Source organism: Punica granatum, chromosome 1, assembly GCF_007655135.1.
Source record: "Punica granatum isolate Tunisia-2019 chromosome 1, ASM765513v2, whole genome shotgun sequence".
Lineage (NCBI taxonomy): Eukaryota > Viridiplantae > Streptophyta > Magnoliopsida > Myrtales > Lythraceae > Punica > Punica granatum.
This window is the reverse complement of record NC_045127.1, coordinates 5,578,767-5,597,075: the sequence shown is the minus strand read 5'-3', so window position 1 is coordinate 5,597,075 and position 18,309 is coordinate 5,578,767. Positions and strand designations below refer to the sequence as shown.

Below are 18,309 nucleotides of genomic sequence, written 5' to 3'. Positions count from 1 at the left end.
GTCTATAAAATTCTCGATTATGTTACATTAAAATCTATTTAGATCGGTCAAATAAACTATGTGATTCTTTTCAATTAAATATCACATGCATTATATAGATAAATAATGTTGAATTGATTATTAAATGTATATATTATCAAATGCAAATATGTTAATATTACAAATTTTGGTTTTTTTAAATGAAAATATAAAGACAAGTAATACGAATATAATTAAGCGGAGATAAATGACAATAACAATGGCGGGGAAAGGAAGGAGAGAGAGAGAATAACGTTGTGGGACATTCGTCAATGATGTCGGGGCACATAGTTCAACCGGATAAGATAGTTTTGGTCGTACTCTCTTCCCCGCAGAAGATCTTCGATAAAAATCTCTCCTTTTTCCCCTCGCCCTTTCTTTCTCCATTCAACTGCTCATTACTTGAAGGCAAAATCTTTCCTTTTTTTCTGGCGAGTTGATAATACATCTTGAAAATTGACTCGGCCCCCCTTCAACGGTGCTGCGAGCTTGAGAATCTAATCCTTTGTGGGTTTCCTCTCCCCTTTCCAACCCCTTCATCACCCCGTAAAGCTTCTGAACTCTTTTACACTTTATTTTATTTTAGAGATGCCTGCTTCTGATTTGAGCTCTGTAGTCGTAATTCGTATGTGGGTTTTTCATGTTTGTTTTCTTGTCTGCATCAACTTCTCCAAAAAGGAAAGAAACTCGATCAAAGGTTGTTCCTTTTTCTTTCTTTTTTTCTTGGTTGGTGCTAAAGGGGATGTTGAGCTGTTGATGATGATGATAATGGTGATGCTTTAAAGGGAGCTTACAGTAGCCGTCCACGCTTTGTTGGTTTCTTTAGTCACAACTGATGTGGCGGATTAGATTAGGAGGGGATTAGTTGGGGCATCTCTGTGTTCTTTTGTGCCCAGAAGCCTACCTGTTTGCCATAGAATTCTAATGGGATTAATGAAATGGTGAGAAATGATGATCAATGGCAAGAATCCCTAGAATCAAAAAGGGCTTTCAGTTAGTTTAGATTAGCTTAGTTTAGTGCGTTTTCTGTTGGATTGTCCCATGTGTCGGATTGCTCATTTGCCAGTAAGACTTGCTTCAAGTCAATGACAAGGAAATTCCATCTTCTGCTTCCGATCTTAATCTGTTGCAGGCTTTAGATGGATACATCGGGCCTGTGGCTTTAGAATATGTTTGTGTTTGCGTGTTCTGTAATATAATGTGCTTCTGCTATAGAGTAGCTGTGATTTGATTATGTGTCAGGTGTTCATGGGCTGAAGCTAGCTGTGATCTGATTATGTCGGTTGTGTTTATCGGCTGATTGACTCTGCGAGGCTGAGGATTCAATCACATAAGATAATATCAAATAAATGTGACATGGAAAGCTAAGTCGTAGTCATCCTACGCTTAGTCATTTGACCATCCTTTCCTTTCTAATTGGTAAATCTAAGGAAGCTGGTGGAATTGATCTAAGTAAGAGTATATTGGTAGATCTTCCCATGCCATGAATAACTGGCCATACTCAACAACATTCCCATATTTGTGTCAATCTGGTGATACTTGAATAGGGGTGTAAACGAGCCAAGCTGAGCCCGTATATACAAGGTTCAAGCTTGGGCTCATCAAACTTTTCCTAGGCTTGAGCTTGATCAAGCCTAAAAGCTCGAGCTTGAGCTCGGGTCATCGCGCTAATTGAAGGCTTGGGCTCGGCTTATATAAGGCTCGGCCAATGGGCCAAATCCAATAGCAGATCGTGGAGTGGAGTGAGAGTCGTAGGTGCAGTATCTGATTTTGTTATTTTATATGCAAAATAATTATAATAATAATAATCATAAATAAAAGCTCGTTTAGGCTCGCGAGCTTGGCGAACCGGATACTACTAAGCTCGGCTCGGCTTGTTTAACTGGCGGGCTCAAGCTCGATCTTAATAAGAGTGAGCCGAACTAGAGCTTTCGTCGAGCCGAGCCTGAACTGTTCACGAATAGTCTTGTCTCATGTACACCCCTATAGTTGAATCCCATACAACAGACCTGACTCCTCTCATTGTTAGGGGAAGTTGTGCTTTTTGAATCCTCTATGAGGAAATTTTCCATCTTTAAAACGTGACAGTAAATTCCTTTAGTTGTTTAGTATTCGTCATTGAGGCTGTTCTATCAATTTTTTACCTTTAAAACAAGTTGATTGTGAACAAAAGAAATTAGGTGCACGCTGAGTGCCTTTGACATTTTCAACTGTGACTTAGAAAACGAATTCCTTTACATTGTTACAAGAGTTTGAACTGGAAAGGTATGAAGTCTTGTAGTGTGTGGTGTAGGAACACTGGTTGTCCTTTCATCCTTGGTAAGCTTTGGATTTGCGATTAGGTAATTAATGCGACGAGACATAAGTTATAACTTGTTAGTTACAAACAACTCGAAAGGTACCGCTAGCAGCAAGTATGTCGCATCTTGTTACAGTGTCGTGATATTTATTTTATGATATTTTTGTATTATAGCATGTAGTTTACCTAAATATGATTTCGTTTTCTTATAATAATGGACAAGCAGGAGCGATATGGGATCCCTGGCAACAGCGGACGTGTGCGATTCCAATGCAGCTTCTGTTGTGAATGGCGATTTGCGGGTTCTCCACTCGATTTTCCAAGCTTACGGCCAAAATCAATCCTTCTCGGGCCCTATCATGACTCTCAAGGTGTTCGAGGACAATGTCCTGGTAAGGGAGCTCCTCGAGACAAAGGGAGAAGGCCGAGTCCTCATCGTTGATGGAGGGGGGAGCAGGAGATGTGCCCTGGTGGGAGGGAACCTGGTCCAGTTGGCCCAGAACAATGGATGGGCTGGGATTGTGGTCAATGGGTGCATCCGGGATGTGGACGAGATTAATGGGTGCCATATTGGCGTCAGGGCCTTGGGCTCTAACCCATTGAAATCAAACAAGAAAGGGGTCGGGGAGAGGAATTGCCCTGTCTACATAGCAGGCCACTGGGTTCGTGATGCAGAGTGGCTATATGCCGACAGCGATGGAATCATCGTGTCCAAGTCGGAGCTTTCTGCGTAGGACCCGAACGGGTCCAGTCAGTAATAAACTTTTAGCTGCAGCAGCAGATGGAATCAATGGCTGCTTAACAGAATTGAAAAGAAACCCTCTTTGCTTGGATTACAAAGTTTTCTCGTGTGCAGTTGGTGATCACATGAACCTCATCATTCACAACCTACTCGGGCTTAATTCTAGAAACTATTCAAATCCGATTCAGTTTCGTCCAAGCTCGAGCCAGACTTCGGTTTATAAATACTCTGCTCGAGCAGATAACGAGCTGAAGTGAGTACTTCTTGTCAAATCACTTTGAGAAGGGGAGAAATACAGCGAAAGTACAAAAAGTTTTTCATTTTTGTCGATCGAGTCAGGTAAGTTTTACTTTGAATTTTTCTGTTCTATAACGTTTGCTCTGTTGACATTTTTAGTCCAAATCGTGACCGACCACTAATGGTTGATGACATGGACATTAACACCACTAAACCTTGCGGCTTCTTCTCAGCTCAAAATGCTCTCCAAATCCGCTTCTCCCTTGGAAATATGACAGTTTTCATGCCTTATTCTCATTTCATCGGTGGACTTCTGAAGATTGATGAGATTGTTATTTTTTTTTCTTGATTTCAGAAGATCCCACTCTAAAATCTGTCATGTGGCCGACCTCATCCCTTGAGCTAGGGCTTGACGGCGAGGCCCCATCCTCGGCAACAACCCTGCCCTGACAACGGGTTGGGTTTCCTTTTTCTTTGTTTGTTTTTTCGAAAACAATTTTATAATTTTTTTTAAAAAATTCCATGTATATATTTAATGAACGCATGGAAAATATTTAACGGTGTTAACGTTCACGTCATCAACCGTTGGTGCTCAGTAATGATTTGAACCAAAAGTGTCAACGGAGCAAACGTTATAGGACTGAAAAATCTAAAGTAAAACTTATATGACTCGATCAACAAAAATGACACTTTTAGAACTTCCGCTGTATTTCTCCCATTTGAGCTGAGCTTCACCAAGAAATTCATGCTCGATAAAACTCTAGTTGTGGCAAAAAGGCCCATTTTTATTTTTTTTTCAACTGAATATGCAGAATTCAGACATCACGAACCACTCTCCTCCGGTGTGTCAGAAAGCATGATCTTATGAGCAAAGGTGAATTCTATTACAGAACGTTGCAGCATTTTCACGTCCTCGTACAACTTTTGCATGCGGACGCTACCGCGAATTTCGCGCAATCGTGATACAATTTAGAAACAAGATCAGCTTCACACGACAATGCTGATAGCCTGTTTATGCTTGTTCTTTCCAAACAAGTTTGCGTTTTCCCACGTGCTTTGCAATGAAAACCCGATGGCAGCATAGAAAGAGGGGATGGGGAAAGGCATGCGCTGTACTCCCTTGTATTACAAGGCAAAACTTACCGTACTTTCTGGTTAGTTGATTATAAAACTCCAGAAATCGACCCGGCCGCTTCAACAAGCTGCCACGAGCAAGCACCGCAATCCCTTTACTTGTGGGTTTCATCTCCCACTTCCGTTACACTGATCAATCTGCAATCTTTTCTGCCTGTTTTGTGTTTTGCAGAGATGTCAACATCTGGTTTTGAGCTCTACCAACGTAATTCCTGTGTGTGTTCGAGTTCTCCAGGAAAGGAGGAAACTCGGAAATTTTATTCGTTGGTTGAGGCCTTTTCGGTTTCTTTAATCAAAACTAGGAGACTGATATGGTGTGTTGAGTTGAGAGTCGAAGGTTGAAAAGATATTGTAAATTTGTAAGGAAAAAAAAAAAAAACAAAGAAGAGGATTTGGTTATAACACTTAATCGGCTTGGGACCGTACGCGAGCTCTGGTTATTTTTTTTGTTTAATTTAGTTTAGTGTTGTTGAATTGTACCATGCGTCTTATTGATCGTTTTCAGGTACAATTTCTGCAAGTCAATGAAAAGGATATTCCATCTTTTGCCAGGAAGGAGCCTGAAATTTTTTTCAGGAGGAACAATGTATGAGACTGCATTAAGGTAACATATGAAACTATATGTAGCATATATAAATGAAATTCAATAAAAATAAAATTTAGTCTCATAAATTTTCAAATCTTTGCAAATAAAAAAAGATCATATTTAGATTACCAAAATTTTTTCTACTACTAAATTCAACTTTCATATTGCTGATAATTATGTTTTTTTAGAAAGAGTTATATTCTACAAAATGACAATTTATTATCAGTAAGCATATGTAAATTTAAATTTGGGTTATTACATCGTATAGTACGGTTTTTCGGATTTTTCTTTTACGAGATAATACAGTTTGCTTTAAATTCAACGGATAGCTAGTATGATATTTTTTTCCTCCACCATACAACATATTGTGAACATTTTGTTTGTCAGAAAATCGACGTGACACCTGAGTTTGGCCACCCCTACATATATATATATATATATATAATATTCATGTCGGACCCTAACATAATATATAAAATATTAAATATTAAATAAGAAAAAAGAAAAATCAAGGGAGATGTTTGGAAAAGAGGGTGGGGCGTCCCCGCCAGCCACCCACCCATTATGGAGGTCGCCATTTAATTTGCTTGTGTCCCACAAGTAAATACATGGGCGAGGCGTCCAAAATATGTGTCATGTCAGTTTTTCTTCTTGTTTTTTTTTTTTTTGTAAAAAATTGATGATGTGTTGGATGGTAAAAATATCGTACTATATGTCAAAATTAAAATAGACTTGCTATCTTGAAAGGTAAGTGTCAGAGCATTTTATGTTAATGATGATTTTTGTACTAAAACACGTAGATGTAGTCTACAAAAGTATGTATGGTTCTTCTTATACTATAAAATTTTGGGATCTTGTCACTTGTAATTCGACATGCAGGAGCTATATGGGGACCCAGGCAATGGCAACAGCGGACGTTTGCTATTCGAATGCAGCATCTGTTGCGAATTACGATTTGCGGGTTCTCCGGTCGATTTTCTGAGCTTACGGCCGAAAGCAATCCTTCGCAGGCCCCATCTCGACTCTCAAGGTATTTGAGGACTTCATCCTAGTGAAGGAGCTTGTCCGGACAAAGGGCCAAGGCCGAGTCCTGGTTGTGGATGGAGAGGGGAGCCAGAGATGTGCTGTGCTGGGAGGGGAGCTTTGCCCAGCTCGCCAACAACAACGGATGGGCAGGGATCGTGGTCTACAGAAGCATCCGGGATGCGGACCAGATCAACGGTTGTCCTAATGGCGCCCGGGCTTTGAGCTCTACCCCATTAAAACTGTACAATCGGAGAAAGGAACTGCCCCGTTTGCATCGCAGGCCACTGGATTCATGAAGAGGAGTGGCTCTATGCCGATAGCGACGGAATCATCATGTCCAGGTCGAAGCTTTCTGTGTGAGACCCGAACAGGTTCTCTCAATGAGTTATGCTTTTATCCTGAAACGTGAACAAGTTCACGTTGCTTTCTTTCTGTAATAATAAAGCCATTGGGTTCATCGCAAGCAAAGCAAAGATGTCCTGTGCCCAATCGGCGTTCGAGTGAACCTTTCCATCTGCATGCCACTCAGGCTTAATCCAATAAACCATTCAAATCCAATTCGGTTCTCTTCTAGCTTAAGCCACACTTCGGTTTATTAATATTCAGCTCCAGTAAATAACGAACTCCATCAAGTTCACATTATATCCCAATCCTGATGATTCATTGTATCAAGGTGATGGGGCTAAGGTTCATACATCAGACCGCTTGGAGCTGAGCCTCACCAAGAAATTCGAACTCAAGCCGAGATCAACCTGAGCTTCAAGGCAAACTGTTTTTCAACTGACCTTAGGTTCATCCAACGGGGAGGCAGAATGCACCCGCAAATCAGGTTTTAACATGAGCATCGAAGAAGAGACCTAGAGGAGAACGTTCAATTTTCAAAAACATACAATCTAATGAGCATAGATGAATTGGTTTTTAAGCCAGTATGCTTGCATTTGGTTTTTGAGTTGAATAATAATCTTAACTCAACTTGATTTTATGCAATGATTATAAGTGTTGACAAATATATTAATGTATGAGAATATATATATGTATGTATATATAGATATGAAAGTAAATGAAAAATTTATTATTAGAAAATTGATATTTATATATATGTGAATATATGAGAAATTTATTATTAGAAAATTATTATAAAAATTGTTACAAAAATGTATATGAGAGAATTTATTATTAAATTAGAGAAAAAGATTAAAAAAAAGTAATAATTGTATTGTTGAATTGAGGAAAAAATAGAGTTGAGTTTTTTTTTTTTAAATGAGTAATATAAAGTTGAATTGAGTTAACTAAAATTTTGATTCAAAAACCAAACGAAGCCGTCCTCCCACGACTTTCCCATCCAGACTGCCGCATAATCCCAAATTTCTCACAATCATATCATTTTCACTCAACAATATTGATAACCTGTGTTTCTCCAAAAAAAATAAAAAAAGTTTCTATACTTCCATTTGCAATGCGATAAAACCTGAGGGCAGCACTTAAGAGGGATTGCGGTGCAAGGTGACCATGATAGACATAATCAATCTCTCATATGAAAGCTGTCCTTCCTCCACGTCTACTGACCCTGTCGTAGGCTGTGTTGAATTTGTCTACTAGGTCGTTCATTGTGCTGCAATTGGTACAAAAGTTGCAATATCCTTTAATTACAAGATGAAGATATCCACATAATCAGAACAATGTCAACCTAAATGGAATGTGGGAATATCATGATAAGCAACTTCCGTCAAAGCTATCAGCCTGCATTCAAACTTTTTTCTAGAGCATTCATCAGGACAGCAGTCCTAGAGAGCACTCCCCTTTTTCGTTGAAGACATGATCTTTTCCCCCGAAAATAAAAATCTAAGATTCAACGTTAGCAGGACCCAACAGTAAGCATCATAAGAGTATCCTATCCAAGATCCTTTATATGGCCTTTTAGGTAACATACTCAAGAACATTCTAAGACATGCTACACATCCAGCAACAATATAACTGTATGGTACTATTTTTCTCATCACAAAAAAAAAAAAAAAGAGGAGGAGGAAAAGGAAAAGGAAAAGGTTTGAAACTTGAGAGCATCTACAAGCAATATTTCACCATATCACTTTTTTTTGTCAAAAACATAACTAGGCGAGAGTCAAGGTTTTTTAATGAAGCATCATATAACCAGGCAAGAGTTAGGGTTTCAATGAAGCATACCTTGAGCAGTTGGTGAACATAGCCAAGTAAGTTATCAACAATGTGTCATTGTATTCCTAGCCAAAGTAGAAAAGGATAAAATAAAGAGATTCAGAAAAATACTGTGAAAAGCATAGTAATTTAATTTTGCTTATGTTGCAGGAAATTTGTCGTTCAGCTTGAAAAGAAAAGGAAATTATTACCGGCAGATTTACAATCAGTTTGGGGAAGAGTAAAGGTTACTTACCATCAAAAAATCGTCTTGAAACTTTCCTGATTCAATCACTGGCAACCTTCTTAGTAGACTTGATACTTGTCTCAGCAGCGAATTCTCACATGGAATCTCACCTACAAAAAAATCACCAGTGAAATCAAGATATGCCACTTCTGATTAAATTAACTTCGGGCAATGAAAGGATCTTCATTAAACATATAGAATAAACTTTTATACCCTTAATTTCTTAACTTCAATTAATATACCTTTCTGCATAGCAAGAAGATAGTGATGAAGCACTCTAACTCTGCTATTTAGCATCTTGATGGCACTGTGCATGCCTGTGAGATGAGCAGCCACTGCACATAGAAAAAGAAAGCCAAATTATATTGGATTGTTGATTCTCCAAAGTTGTTCTTAAGAGAATGCCATAAGATGTTTGGCATCATTCTAGCAAAGGAAGTAACAACTGACAGGAACTACCTTTATGTTGCTTATGTTTTATCAAGATTCAACACCACATGACTGAAAAACATGTGAAGCTGACAAACTTTAAAGAAACAGGCACTTGGAGAAAAGAAAGAGAAACAGAGAGAGCCCTTACATTGTGTTGCTGCACTACCGCCATCAGATGGCTTCAGATGAGCAACATGGTCAACTGATATTCGTTCTGCTTCTACTGTCTTTAAAGGAAAGAAACATCATGCTCAGTGATCATATCCATGATTACTAGTAAAGAAAAGCATACTTGATATAAGAAGCAAACCTCAATAGTGTAGCTAGCACGAACAAAAATAAGCTGTGGAATCCCATCTATGACATGGAGCTCTGGAGACGTGCAAGAATAACCCAAAAAAACAGAAAATTAGATAAAAGGAGTTACCTGAAAAGTCATATGGTCAAATTCAGAATATAAATACAAGAAACCAATTAACAAAGAATATTGAGCCTCAAAATTTTACGATCAAAAGAAGCCAGAGGACGGTAGTGCTTCATTAGGTTAAGAGTAGAAGGAGAAAAGAAGATCACCTACCGCTTTCAAAGATTGTAATCGGGAGATCTTTTTGAGCGGGGTTGATAAGAGGATTGAGAAGGACATAAACAGGGCTTTCGTTGATGTCCATCAACTGCCAAGAGGGAGAAACTCCACGATCACTCAACCAGCCAAATATGAATATGCTTTTCTAGCAACTAAATACCAACAAAACAAGAAGCAAAACAAGGATTCCTACAATGTATTCCCACCGATTGCATGACATATCAAACAAAACCTCTCTGTATATTCCCAAAATTCTTTTATTGTAAAAACCACAATAACACTGTATTAGAAAATTACGAGGTCGCCGCACTGGTGGCACCACAATTTATTATGACGAATTAGCCACCTTATATCGACTGGACTGATTTCTGCATCACCCCAACAAAGAAAGTGCACAAGAGAAGATAAAGAAAGAATGTACTGAGCACAATGAATCCAAAAAATCCCTGTCATTGCTTGCTCGAGTAAAAAGGAAGAGCAAATAAAGCATATATTTCCTGTGCTAGACAATACGATGATCACACGGCACGGCAAAGGGAATAGCAGACAGAAAGTAATGGAACGAGCAAAGGGAACTAACAGCCTTGTGAATGTGCATATCCGACTCCTCTGCATCGCTTCCGGTCGAATACCATCCGAGCACATAGAAGTTCGGGAAGACCTTCCTATCTACCAAAACGCAAAGCACCGAATCCATCAGCGAAAGCACAAAGCAAACACAAAGTATTCTACGTGTTCGAAAAATTGAGCAAGAATAAACCCTAATGGGAGTTCAGTATAGAGACTGACAGAGCTCCTGCTTCTTTTCGAGGAAGGCACGGTCGAGGGTGTGAGTGACGGGGTCGTAGAGGAGCTCGAAGCTGTTGAAGATCTCCACGGTGCGGCCCTTCTGGACGCCGATCACGCAACCGTAAACCCTAGGTGGAGGCTCCGCCGACGACGCCGCGGAGGCGGCATCAGCACCGTTTGCGGACGATGAGCCGCCGTGTGCGGAGATGGGCGGGTGGAGCTGGGACTTGACGCGGGTGTAGTGGTCCGATATGTTGACGATCACCAGAGGGTGGAGCTTGAACGTAAGCCCGCTGCTCGACGACGCCATTGACGCTCTCCTCTTCCGGCCACGCTCGAGACTGGGACAGTGCCCACTTCGATTCTCGGTATTATGGTCTCTCTCCGTCTCCGGTTACCAGAACGGATTTGGGCCGGTGAAAAATGGGCCGGGCCTGAGCTTCTGGGCCCATCCGGTCCTCGAGCTGAAATCGGACGAAAACTAGACCTTAGGTTGTGAATTTGAATAAATCAAACTTCAGGGTGAAAATGTAATTTCCCGGCGACTCTGGACTTGCACTCCCACTCCTTAAACCCTTCTCCCCCACTCTCTCTCGGCCAATGTCGCCTCTTTGACGATGGCCATGGCCGTCCTCTCCGGGAAGCTCAGGCGCCTCTCGAGCTCTCGCCATCTCACTTCCAATCTGCCACCTCCCCTCTCCTCCTTCCCCAGAACCCTAGTCCCATCCCATACTGACCTGAACCCAAGCTCTCCTTCCTCATCTTCTCCGAATGGGCCGTCGTCCTTCTCCTGTTTCGGATCCATTCCAGTCTCTCATTCTTCGCAGGGCTCACATGTCAAGCTCCTCAGGACTGGCACCCAGAGTTTCCGCTTCTATTCCGCCGGAGAGTCAAGAATCCGGCGCCCTAACCGCCGCCGCCGGAAAATGGAGCAGGTCATGGAGTTGCTTAGGAGCGGTTCGGATGATCTCCGCCCCAAATTGGATGGGCTTGATGTAAGACTCCCTGTCTCCTCGGTAGTGTGGATACTTCAGTCCATGAATGGTGAAAAGATTCCTGCTTTAGAGTTCTATGACTGGCTCCGGGCCTCTGTCCCTGAGCACGTACGCCATCCCGATATTTGCAGCTTACTTGTCGATAATTGCGGGCGGCTAGACGATTACAGTACCATGGTTTCCCTGTTGATTGAGTTTAAGTTGAATGGGGTGTGCTTAAATAGGAAGGCTTTCCGATTCTTAAATGTCCTGGCTTCGTCGAAGACATCTGTTAAGGATTCTGTGAGTAACGTGGTTGGTGTGTTGAAGAAAGTGGGGGGCTCCTGTCTCGACTCCGGGATCTGCAGCCTGATTGAGATGTTCAGCTTATTGGGCTCCGTAGCCTTGGCGAAATATGTGATTCAAATATCGGAGCAAAAGGTGTCTTATTACAATGTTCTAGTGAAGGAGATGTGCAGCAAATGTGATTTCCAAGCACTGAAGCATTTGCTTTCTGAGATGAGGCAATTGGGTTGTAGCCCGAACAGGTGCACGTATAATTACAGTATCAGTAGCTTGTGTCGAAACAATGAGATCAACAAAGCTCGAGAAATGCTGGAGGAGATGCAGAGATCGGATTGCCCTCCCGATGCTTTGACCTTTGAGATATTGATTTGTTATCACTTAAGGAAAACGGGAGAGATGGATATTGCTCTGGAGTTGCTCAATCAGATGGTACTGATGGGCATTGAGCCTCGGCTCACCACCAATGCTGCCTTCATCAAGGCCTATTTTTTTTCGGGGCAACGTGAAGAAGCCTATAAATTTGTCATAAGTTCATGGCACCGGAGCCCGATAAATGTGAGATACTCCTTGCTTGCCAGTCTATACCAGAAAGAAGGGAATCTCGTCGAAGCCCAAAAGGTTCTCGTGGAGATGATGGAGAAGGGACTGAGACCTAATGTTTCTGTTTACAAGAGAGTTCTAAGACATCTCATCAAGTCTGGAGAGACGGATTTGGTCGGTCAAATTCTGCTTATGAAGTTCGGCTCTGGTGCTGGATAGCTACTCCTGTTTCTCTGCCTTCTGGCTGTGCTATTCGCCGGATATCAAAGGAACACATATGAACATTTTCAACCCAATACGAGAGGTTGTAGGTTCGAGGAACAGTGCCGCTCCCCCTCTTAGGGCTGTTTGCCGTAACCAGTGGGCAAGCAACCGACCAAGGTCAATGGTCTAAAATTCTTTCTACCTGACGACTCATTGCTCCTCCATGTTGAATACCATGGGAATCAGTTGGTGCTTGATCGCGATATTAGTTTGATTCCCGGGACAAGTAAATTAACCTGCTGAGTTGGTGAGAGAGGAGCTGGCATTTGCTTCAAATTCATGTATCCTTACAGTACACCCTGACTCCGCATTTCCTGTACGTGCGAGATGAGGGATGCTCTTCTGCAATTCTCAATGAATGAAACTCTCATTGTGGTGATTTTGGCCGACTTTCTTGCTTTATTTGGCGAATGGGTTCGCGTTTACTCCTTTCACTTCCTTCCTCGCAGCCCGAACATAAGTTCCATCTTCAGTTTTGTCGAAGTTCTTGTGCCCAGGACTGATGCTCCATGCAGTGTTCTTCTGATTATCTTCTACAGTTGCACATCCTTCCCTTGACTAGCCATCGGGTACCGACTGCAAGTGGACTCTCCTTCATACATGTATTTTTCGGATCGATCTACACAACTCCAGTCTCTATATCGGACAAAGCCAACCAAGACAGACAAAAGAATCCATTGCTTGTTTCACTTTAAAACATAGTATGATTCCTTCACGCTACTGATGTCTGACTGTCCATGTTCTTCTTATTGTGTTCCGAAGTATCCTAGCGTCGCATCAGTTACGTAAAACTTATCCGATAATTTTTCAACAATCTGATGTCATCGGATATTAATATTCATTGGAGTCATGGCAAGCAGATGATTTACGTCTGCCTTCCGATTTTTCCGCTAATTGCGTGATTAAGGTATGGCCCGCTGTCAAGTTAGGTGCTGCCACATGGACAAGCAATACGAGCCAGGAAAAATTGAATAAATAAAAAATAATAATAAATCAAGATATGATTAAGTGCAGCGACGCACTTCTCGTATAGTAATCAAAATGTCTCAAATTTGATATACAGTGAAACTACTTTTATTAGATATTTATGAATTATATTTGATACAGAGTGAAACTACTTTTATTAGATATTTATTATTTATATTTTAAGTATTAGGTCTCTTTTATAATAAAATGATAATAATAATAATAATAATAATAATAATAATCAAAGAAAAATAATTTCTGAAAAAATAAAAAATCTGCAGTGGGCGCTGGCGTTATGAGCTAACCAACCATTTTCCGCCTTCCTCAGGCGCTGAGCGGAGCTCGATTCACAGGCTAACAGCTAAGACGGAGGAGAGACGCCATGGCCGTGAGTTCTCTAATTATGTCCCCGCCGCGGTGGGCTCCACTCCCGGTCTCGAGGACGGCCAGGGTGAGCCGGCCGGTGAGAGTAGCGGCGCCGAGAGCCGCCCTGGTCGAGGCCTCCCCTAGCGGCCTGCAGCCGGCGAGGGATAACGGTGGCAGTTCCGTGCCGCTGTCGGTAGCCGTCGCTGAGCGGGCCGAGGACATCCAGGCCGAGACCAGAGCCATGGCTCGGGCCGCCAATGCGACAGTCTACAGCCCCGAGCTTCTGTCTCGCAAATACGGCTCCCGCCCTATTAAGGTCATTCTCTCTCTCGTCTCCGTACGTCAATCCTGAGCTCCATCTTGGTCATTTGGTGATTGATTGGGTGTTGTTGAGTGTAATTAGGTGACGGGTAGAGCTCTGGAGATACTGATAGCAGTCGGTTCATTCGGATTGAAGCTGTTGATAGACCAAAGCAACGGCCAAATTGATCAGAACAAGAGGAAGCGAGGTGCTGAGCTGAGAAGAATTTTCACGAGACTCGGACCGACTTTCGTTAAAATTGGGCAAGGATTGTCGACAAGGCCCGATATTTGCCCTCCCGAGTATCTCGAGGAGCTCTCCGAACTTCAGGTAGGTTCATTTCTCTGCAATTGAGATATTGGCATTAGAGCTTGTTGCAAGTTCTTTGATCCTCATATCGGAATCTGCAGAGGAAAGATTTATGTTGAGATGGATTCTATTATGATTTTGTTGTTTGTAGCAACTGATGTTCATAGTTGATACTGTGCTGACATCACTTCTGCTTCCGTTATGATTGGCAGGATGCTTTGCCGACATTTCCTGATTCAGAGGCATTTGCTTGCATTGAGAGAGAGCTGGGGCTGTCTCTTGATTCCATTTTCTCATCCATATCCCCGTCTCCAATAGCAGCAGCAAGTCTCGGGCAAGTGTACAAAGCACAGCTGAGATACTCTGGGCAAACGGTTGCTGTCAAGGTGCAAAGGCCCGGTATCGAAGAAGCCATAGGAATGGATTTCTACCTGATAAGGGGCCTTGGATTTTTCATAAACAAATATGTCGATATTATTACCAGTGATGTTGTCGCCCTTATTGATGAGTTTGCTAGAAGAGTTTATCAAGAGCTCAATTATGTGCAGGTCAGTTTTCTTAAGACATATTTGGTGGTAAATTCTTCAGCTGCATGCACAACATCCTGATTTTCTTTTTTGTTTTTTATGGATCCATAAGCGTTGCTCTTTATTGGGAAAAAAAAAAAACCTTAATGGCCTGTTTGATTTCTAAATCCGGTTGGAAGATTTTAACTCTAACGTTTTAACTTTACTCACTAGACAACAAAAATCAACAACACAATTATTACTTTTTTATTTTTCTTCAATTTTTTTAATCATTCAATTCAATTTTTAATAATAAATTATCTCAATTATTCATTACTTTTTTACAATTCAACAATACAATCATTACTTCTTTTTCAACTATTCATTACTTTTTCAAACATTTTCTCATAATTCAACATCATAATCATTACAAACCAATTAAAATCAAAATTCAACTCAACTCAACTCTAAAATCAAACCCACTATGAGTGTGTTTGGATTTAGAGTTGAGTTTTAGTTCTAATTGATTTGTAATGATTGTATTGTTGAATTATGAGAAAAAGTGTGAAAAAGTAATAAATAATTGAGGGAAAGTAATGATTAAGTAATGATTGTATTGTTGAATTGTGAAAAAGTAATGAATAGTTGAGACAATTTAATATAAAAAATTGAATTGAATGGTTAAAAAAATTTTAAAAATGAAAAAAAAAGTATTGATTGTGATGTTGAATTGAAAATAAGTGGAGTTGAGTTGAGTTAAAAAAAATTTAAAAAACAAACACACCCTATAACTGTCCATCACATATGAAATACTGATTTTCAATAGCAGAACCAGAACATTTCATCCCAATCACTATCTAATTTGAGTCTGAAATACTGTGGTCTATGCCAGCCATGTGAATTACCGCTTTGGTAATACCATAAGATTTTGTTGGGTTTGATTGTTAATTTTGACAGGTCCCTGCAGGAGGGACAAAATGCGAGGAGATTTAAAAAACTGTACGCTGACAAGCAAGATGTCCTTGTCCCTGATATCTTCTGGGATTACACAAGTGGCAAAGTATTGACTATGGAATGGGTTGATGGGGTGAAGTTAAACGAGCAGGAAGCCATTGAGAAACAGGGATTGAAAGTTTTGGATTTGGTAAATACCGGCATACAGTGCAGTCTGCGGCAGCTGCTTGAGTATGGCTATTTTCATGCAGATCCCCATCCTGGAAATCTTTTGGCAACACCTGGGGGAAAACTTGCTTTTCTTGATTTTGGAATGATGAGTGAGACCCCGGAGGAAGCGAGATTTGCTATTATTGGTCATGTCGTTCACCTGGTTAATCGGGATTATGAAGCTATGGCCCAGGACTACTATGCTCTTGATTTCTTGTCACCTGATGTAGATGTATCTCCAATTGTACCAGCACTACGAGACTTCTTTGATGATGCGCTTAATGCGACTGTAAGCGAATTAAACTTCAAGACGCTGGTTAATGGTCTTGGTAATGTTCTGTATCAGTATCCATTTAATGGTAAGTTATGGCTATATTTTGTTGCCTGCAATTAACCTTTTGCCAATCTATTAAGTCTTTTGTCTATCTATTAACCTTTTGCTGACTGTTTTCCTGCAGTCCCTGCGTACTATGCGTTGATACTCAGGTCGCTTACTGTATTAGAGGGTTTAGCACTATATGCTGATCCTGATTTCAAGGTGCTGGCTGCATCATATCCTTATTTCGCTAAAAGACTTCTCACTGATCCAAATCCATATCTCAGAGATGCTCTCATTGAGCTTCTGTTCCAGGATGGGAAGTTTAGGTATGTGGTTGCCACTATCTTTACATCTTACCTCTATATAATCTTGACGCCAGTTATGAATGACATGTTAAAAATTTAAATATTTTGGTGCAGGTGGAATAGACTTGAGAACCTACTCGAACAGGGCAGAAAAGATAGAGATTTCTCTGCAAAAGATGCTCTGCAACCAGTATTGAAGCTGTTATTAGGTCCAGATGGTGAAGAGCTCCGGGTTTTGGTTATAAAGGAAGCTGTACGAGTTACTGAAGCAGTTGTTTTGGGTTCAGTGGTTGATGCATCTAGAACTGTTCCTGATTTCATGAGGACTCTACTTTTTAATGGCAATGCAAATGGACCATTGGTGATGAATGACAATGAACTGAAGAGCATGATAGAGCTCCGGGATCAGGTGGTCAGGATATGGGGACTCTTGAGGACCTCCGAAAACTTTGACCCAGCTCTTTTGCAGCCTATCTTACAGGTAAGGCGTAGTTTCGGTCTAAGAATTCATTTTATGGTTGTGCTTTCCATCTTTTTTATTATCAGTGAACAATTATAGTCTTGCATTCTCTGCATCAAGAAAATGTTGCTTATTTAGTGTCCGTAGAATTGGAAGAAAAAACTTGATGCAAGAAAGAGAATTTGATTCATTGTATCTTGAGGAAATGGGGAAATGGGGAGAAAACCAAGGAATAGGTCTATGGGGTAAGCAATTAGTAATGTGTCAGGAAGAATGAAATCCGCAATGATGGGAAGGCATAAATACTCGAGCCAAGTACACTGAAGGAGCTACTCATTTAAATGGTGGAAGGTCATCTTTTTTCGATTCTATCCGTATACCAATGGCAGATATGTTAAGGCGAACCCAACTAAGCCTTTGGTCTAGTAATTTCCCCTTGTTTAGGATGGAATGACTAGTGATAGCGTTAGGATGACTTAGGTGATCTGCGTAGAACGGAGTGGATTAAGCACGTCATAGGTAAATCGAACTACCACAAAATATAGTATTTTATCAATCATTATGGAGAGGAGTCGAGATAAAGAAACAATTGGTGGAAACCACCCATGGAACAGGTCCTCCAAGAACCTGAAGCACGCAGTTTCGGGGGACGTGTCGCCGGGGGAATTACACAACGCCTCGCTGCAAGACTGCTGCAACAAGTACTCCGGCCACCTGTCCCAGTTCCCACTTCAACTTCCTGACAGAAGCAGTTAAATGTTCTGGGTAAGCCCATCATTTGTTTTGATTTGGAAATCACGATGGTGGACTCTATCGCGATCATGTAATCATTCTTCATTCTGCAATCTATGTGAACGCAAAGCACATTTATTTTACAGAGAGAGAATGAAATTGGTACATATTGACAGAGGGGAAGAATTTCTAAGATGATTAGTTCAGTTCCCTCAGCTCGGATTTTCCAAAGTTGGAGAGTCGAAGTTCGGTGCTGACTCTTGTATTGGACTGGCCATGCGAGGGCTGGATTGAGAACATCTCAGCCTCGAGCAACCTCGGTCGCTCGAGGTGTCTGGCTATTGTTACAAATATGTCATGTCATTGCTATAGGAGGTTCTGGGTGTCCATCATATTTGGAAGTAAGGAGAGCATAATCCCTGGAAACATATACAATATTATGTACATTCTTGCAGAACAATGCGATGCTTGAATTATTTATTCGGTATACAATATTATCTACATTTGGTTTCAGAGTTAAAGTAACTTTGATTTTGATTGTGAAAAAGGACAA

The 18,309-nt window shown here is 41.0% G+C and overlaps 4 protein-coding genes and 1 pseudogene across 8 annotated transcripts; 4 read left to right on the top strand and 1 right to left on the bottom strand.

Moving 5' to 3' along the window:
- The first annotated feature begins 297 nt into the window (after positions 1-297).
- On the top strand, positions 298-3,869 carry LOC116188599 (putative 4-hydroxy-4-methyl-2-oxoglutarate aldolase 3). Of its 3 annotated transcripts, none has more exons than XM_031518065.1 (2): positions 298-525; positions 2,544-3,869. In XM_031518065.1, the coding sequence occupies exon 2, from the start codon at positions 2,551-2,553 to the stop codon at positions 3,049-3,051; it is 501 nt and encodes a 166-aa protein (XP_031373925.1). In that variant the 5' UTR covers positions 298-525; positions 2,544-2,550; the 3' UTR covers positions 3,052-3,869. The 3 variants fall into 3 exon arrangements, with proteins under 3 accessions (XP_031373925.1, XP_031373916.1, XP_031373933.1); XM_031518056.1 differs by having other exon boundaries at positions 314-564; XM_031518073.1 differs by lacking the exon at positions 298-525 and adding an exon at positions 597-715.
- Positions 3,870-5,041: 1,172 nt separating this feature from the next.
- LOC116188590 lies at positions 5,042-6,600 on the top strand (annotated as a pseudogene).
- A 722-nt stretch (positions 6,601-7,322) lies between these two features.
- On the bottom strand, positions 7,323-10,618 carry LOC116192352 (COP9 signalosome complex subunit 6a-like). The gene is made up of 9 exons (XM_031520892.1): positions 10,245-10,618; positions 10,036-10,124; positions 9,450-9,543; positions 9,183-9,244; positions 9,021-9,099; positions 8,683-8,775; positions 8,450-8,550; positions 8,224-8,279; positions 7,323-7,654 (listed from the first exon to the last, which is right to left on the bottom strand). Exons 1-9 carry the CDS (start codon positions 10,552-10,554, stop codon positions 7,573-7,575), a joined length of 966 nt encoding a protein of 321 aa, XP_031376752.1. The 5' UTR covers positions 10,555-10,618; the 3' UTR covers positions 7,323-7,572.
- Positions 10,619-10,861: 243 nt separating this feature from the next.
- Positions 10,862-12,283, top strand: LOC116192825 (pentatricopeptide repeat-containing protein At1g12620-like). The gene has a single exon (XM_031521494.1). It carries the CDS (start codon positions 10,862-10,864, stop codon positions 12,281-12,283), a length of 1,422 nt encoding a protein of 473 aa, XP_031377354.1.
- Positions 12,284-13,574: 1,291 nt separating this feature from the next.
- On the top strand, positions 13,575-18,269 carry LOC116192331 (protein ACTIVITY OF BC1 COMPLEX KINASE 3, chloroplastic). Of its 3 annotated transcripts, none has more exons than XM_031520881.1 (8): positions 13,575-13,976; positions 14,064-14,291; positions 14,483-14,818; positions 15,744-16,299; positions 16,399-16,585; positions 16,679-17,045; positions 17,639-17,789; positions 17,933-18,269. In XM_031520881.1, exons 1-7 carry the CDS (start codon positions 13,677-13,679, stop codon positions 17,765-17,767), a joined length of 2,103 nt encoding a protein of 700 aa, XP_031376741.1. In that variant the 5' UTR covers positions 13,575-13,676; the 3' UTR covers positions 17,768-17,789; positions 17,933-18,269. The 3 variants fall into 3 exon arrangements, with proteins under 3 accessions (XP_031376741.1, XP_031376735.1, XP_031376725.1); XM_031520875.1 differs by having other exon boundaries at positions 17,903-18,269; XM_031520865.1 differs by having other exon boundaries at positions 17,639-18,269.
- Positions 18,270-18,309: the final 40 nt, after the last annotated feature.

Coding starts and splice junctions, on each gene's coding strand:
- LOC116192825 (XM_031521494.1), top strand. CDS start 10,862: ATGGCCATGGCCGTCCTCTCCGGGAAGCTCAGGCGCCTCTCGAGCTCT.
- LOC116192331 (XM_031520881.1), top strand. CDS start 13,677: ATGGCCGTGAGTTCTCTAATTATGTCCCCGCCGCGGTGGGCTCCACTC. Junction 13,977..14,063: donor ACGGCTCCCGCCCTATTAAG/GTCATTCTCTCT, acceptor GAGTGTAATTAG/GTGACGGGTAGAGCTCTGGA. Junction 17,046..17,638: donor TTTTGCAGCCTATCTTACAG/GTAAGGCGTAGT, acceptor CCCATGGAACAG/GTCCTCCAAGAACCTGAAGC.
- LOC116192352 (XM_031520892.1), bottom strand. CDS start 10,554: ATGGCGTCGTCGAGCAGCGGGCTTACGTTCAAGCTCCACCCTCTGGTG. Junction 9,544..10,035: donor ATATGCACATTCACAAGGCT/GTTAGTTCCCTT, acceptor CCCTCTTGGCAG/TTGATGGACATCAACGAAAG. Junction 8,280..8,449: donor TTCAAGACGATTTTTTGATG/GTAAGTAACCTT, acceptor TACTTTGGCTAG/GAATACAATGACACATTGTT.
- LOC116188599 (XM_031518065.1), top strand. CDS start 2,551: ATGGGATCCCTGGCAACAGCGGACGTGTGCGATTCCAATGCAGCTTCT.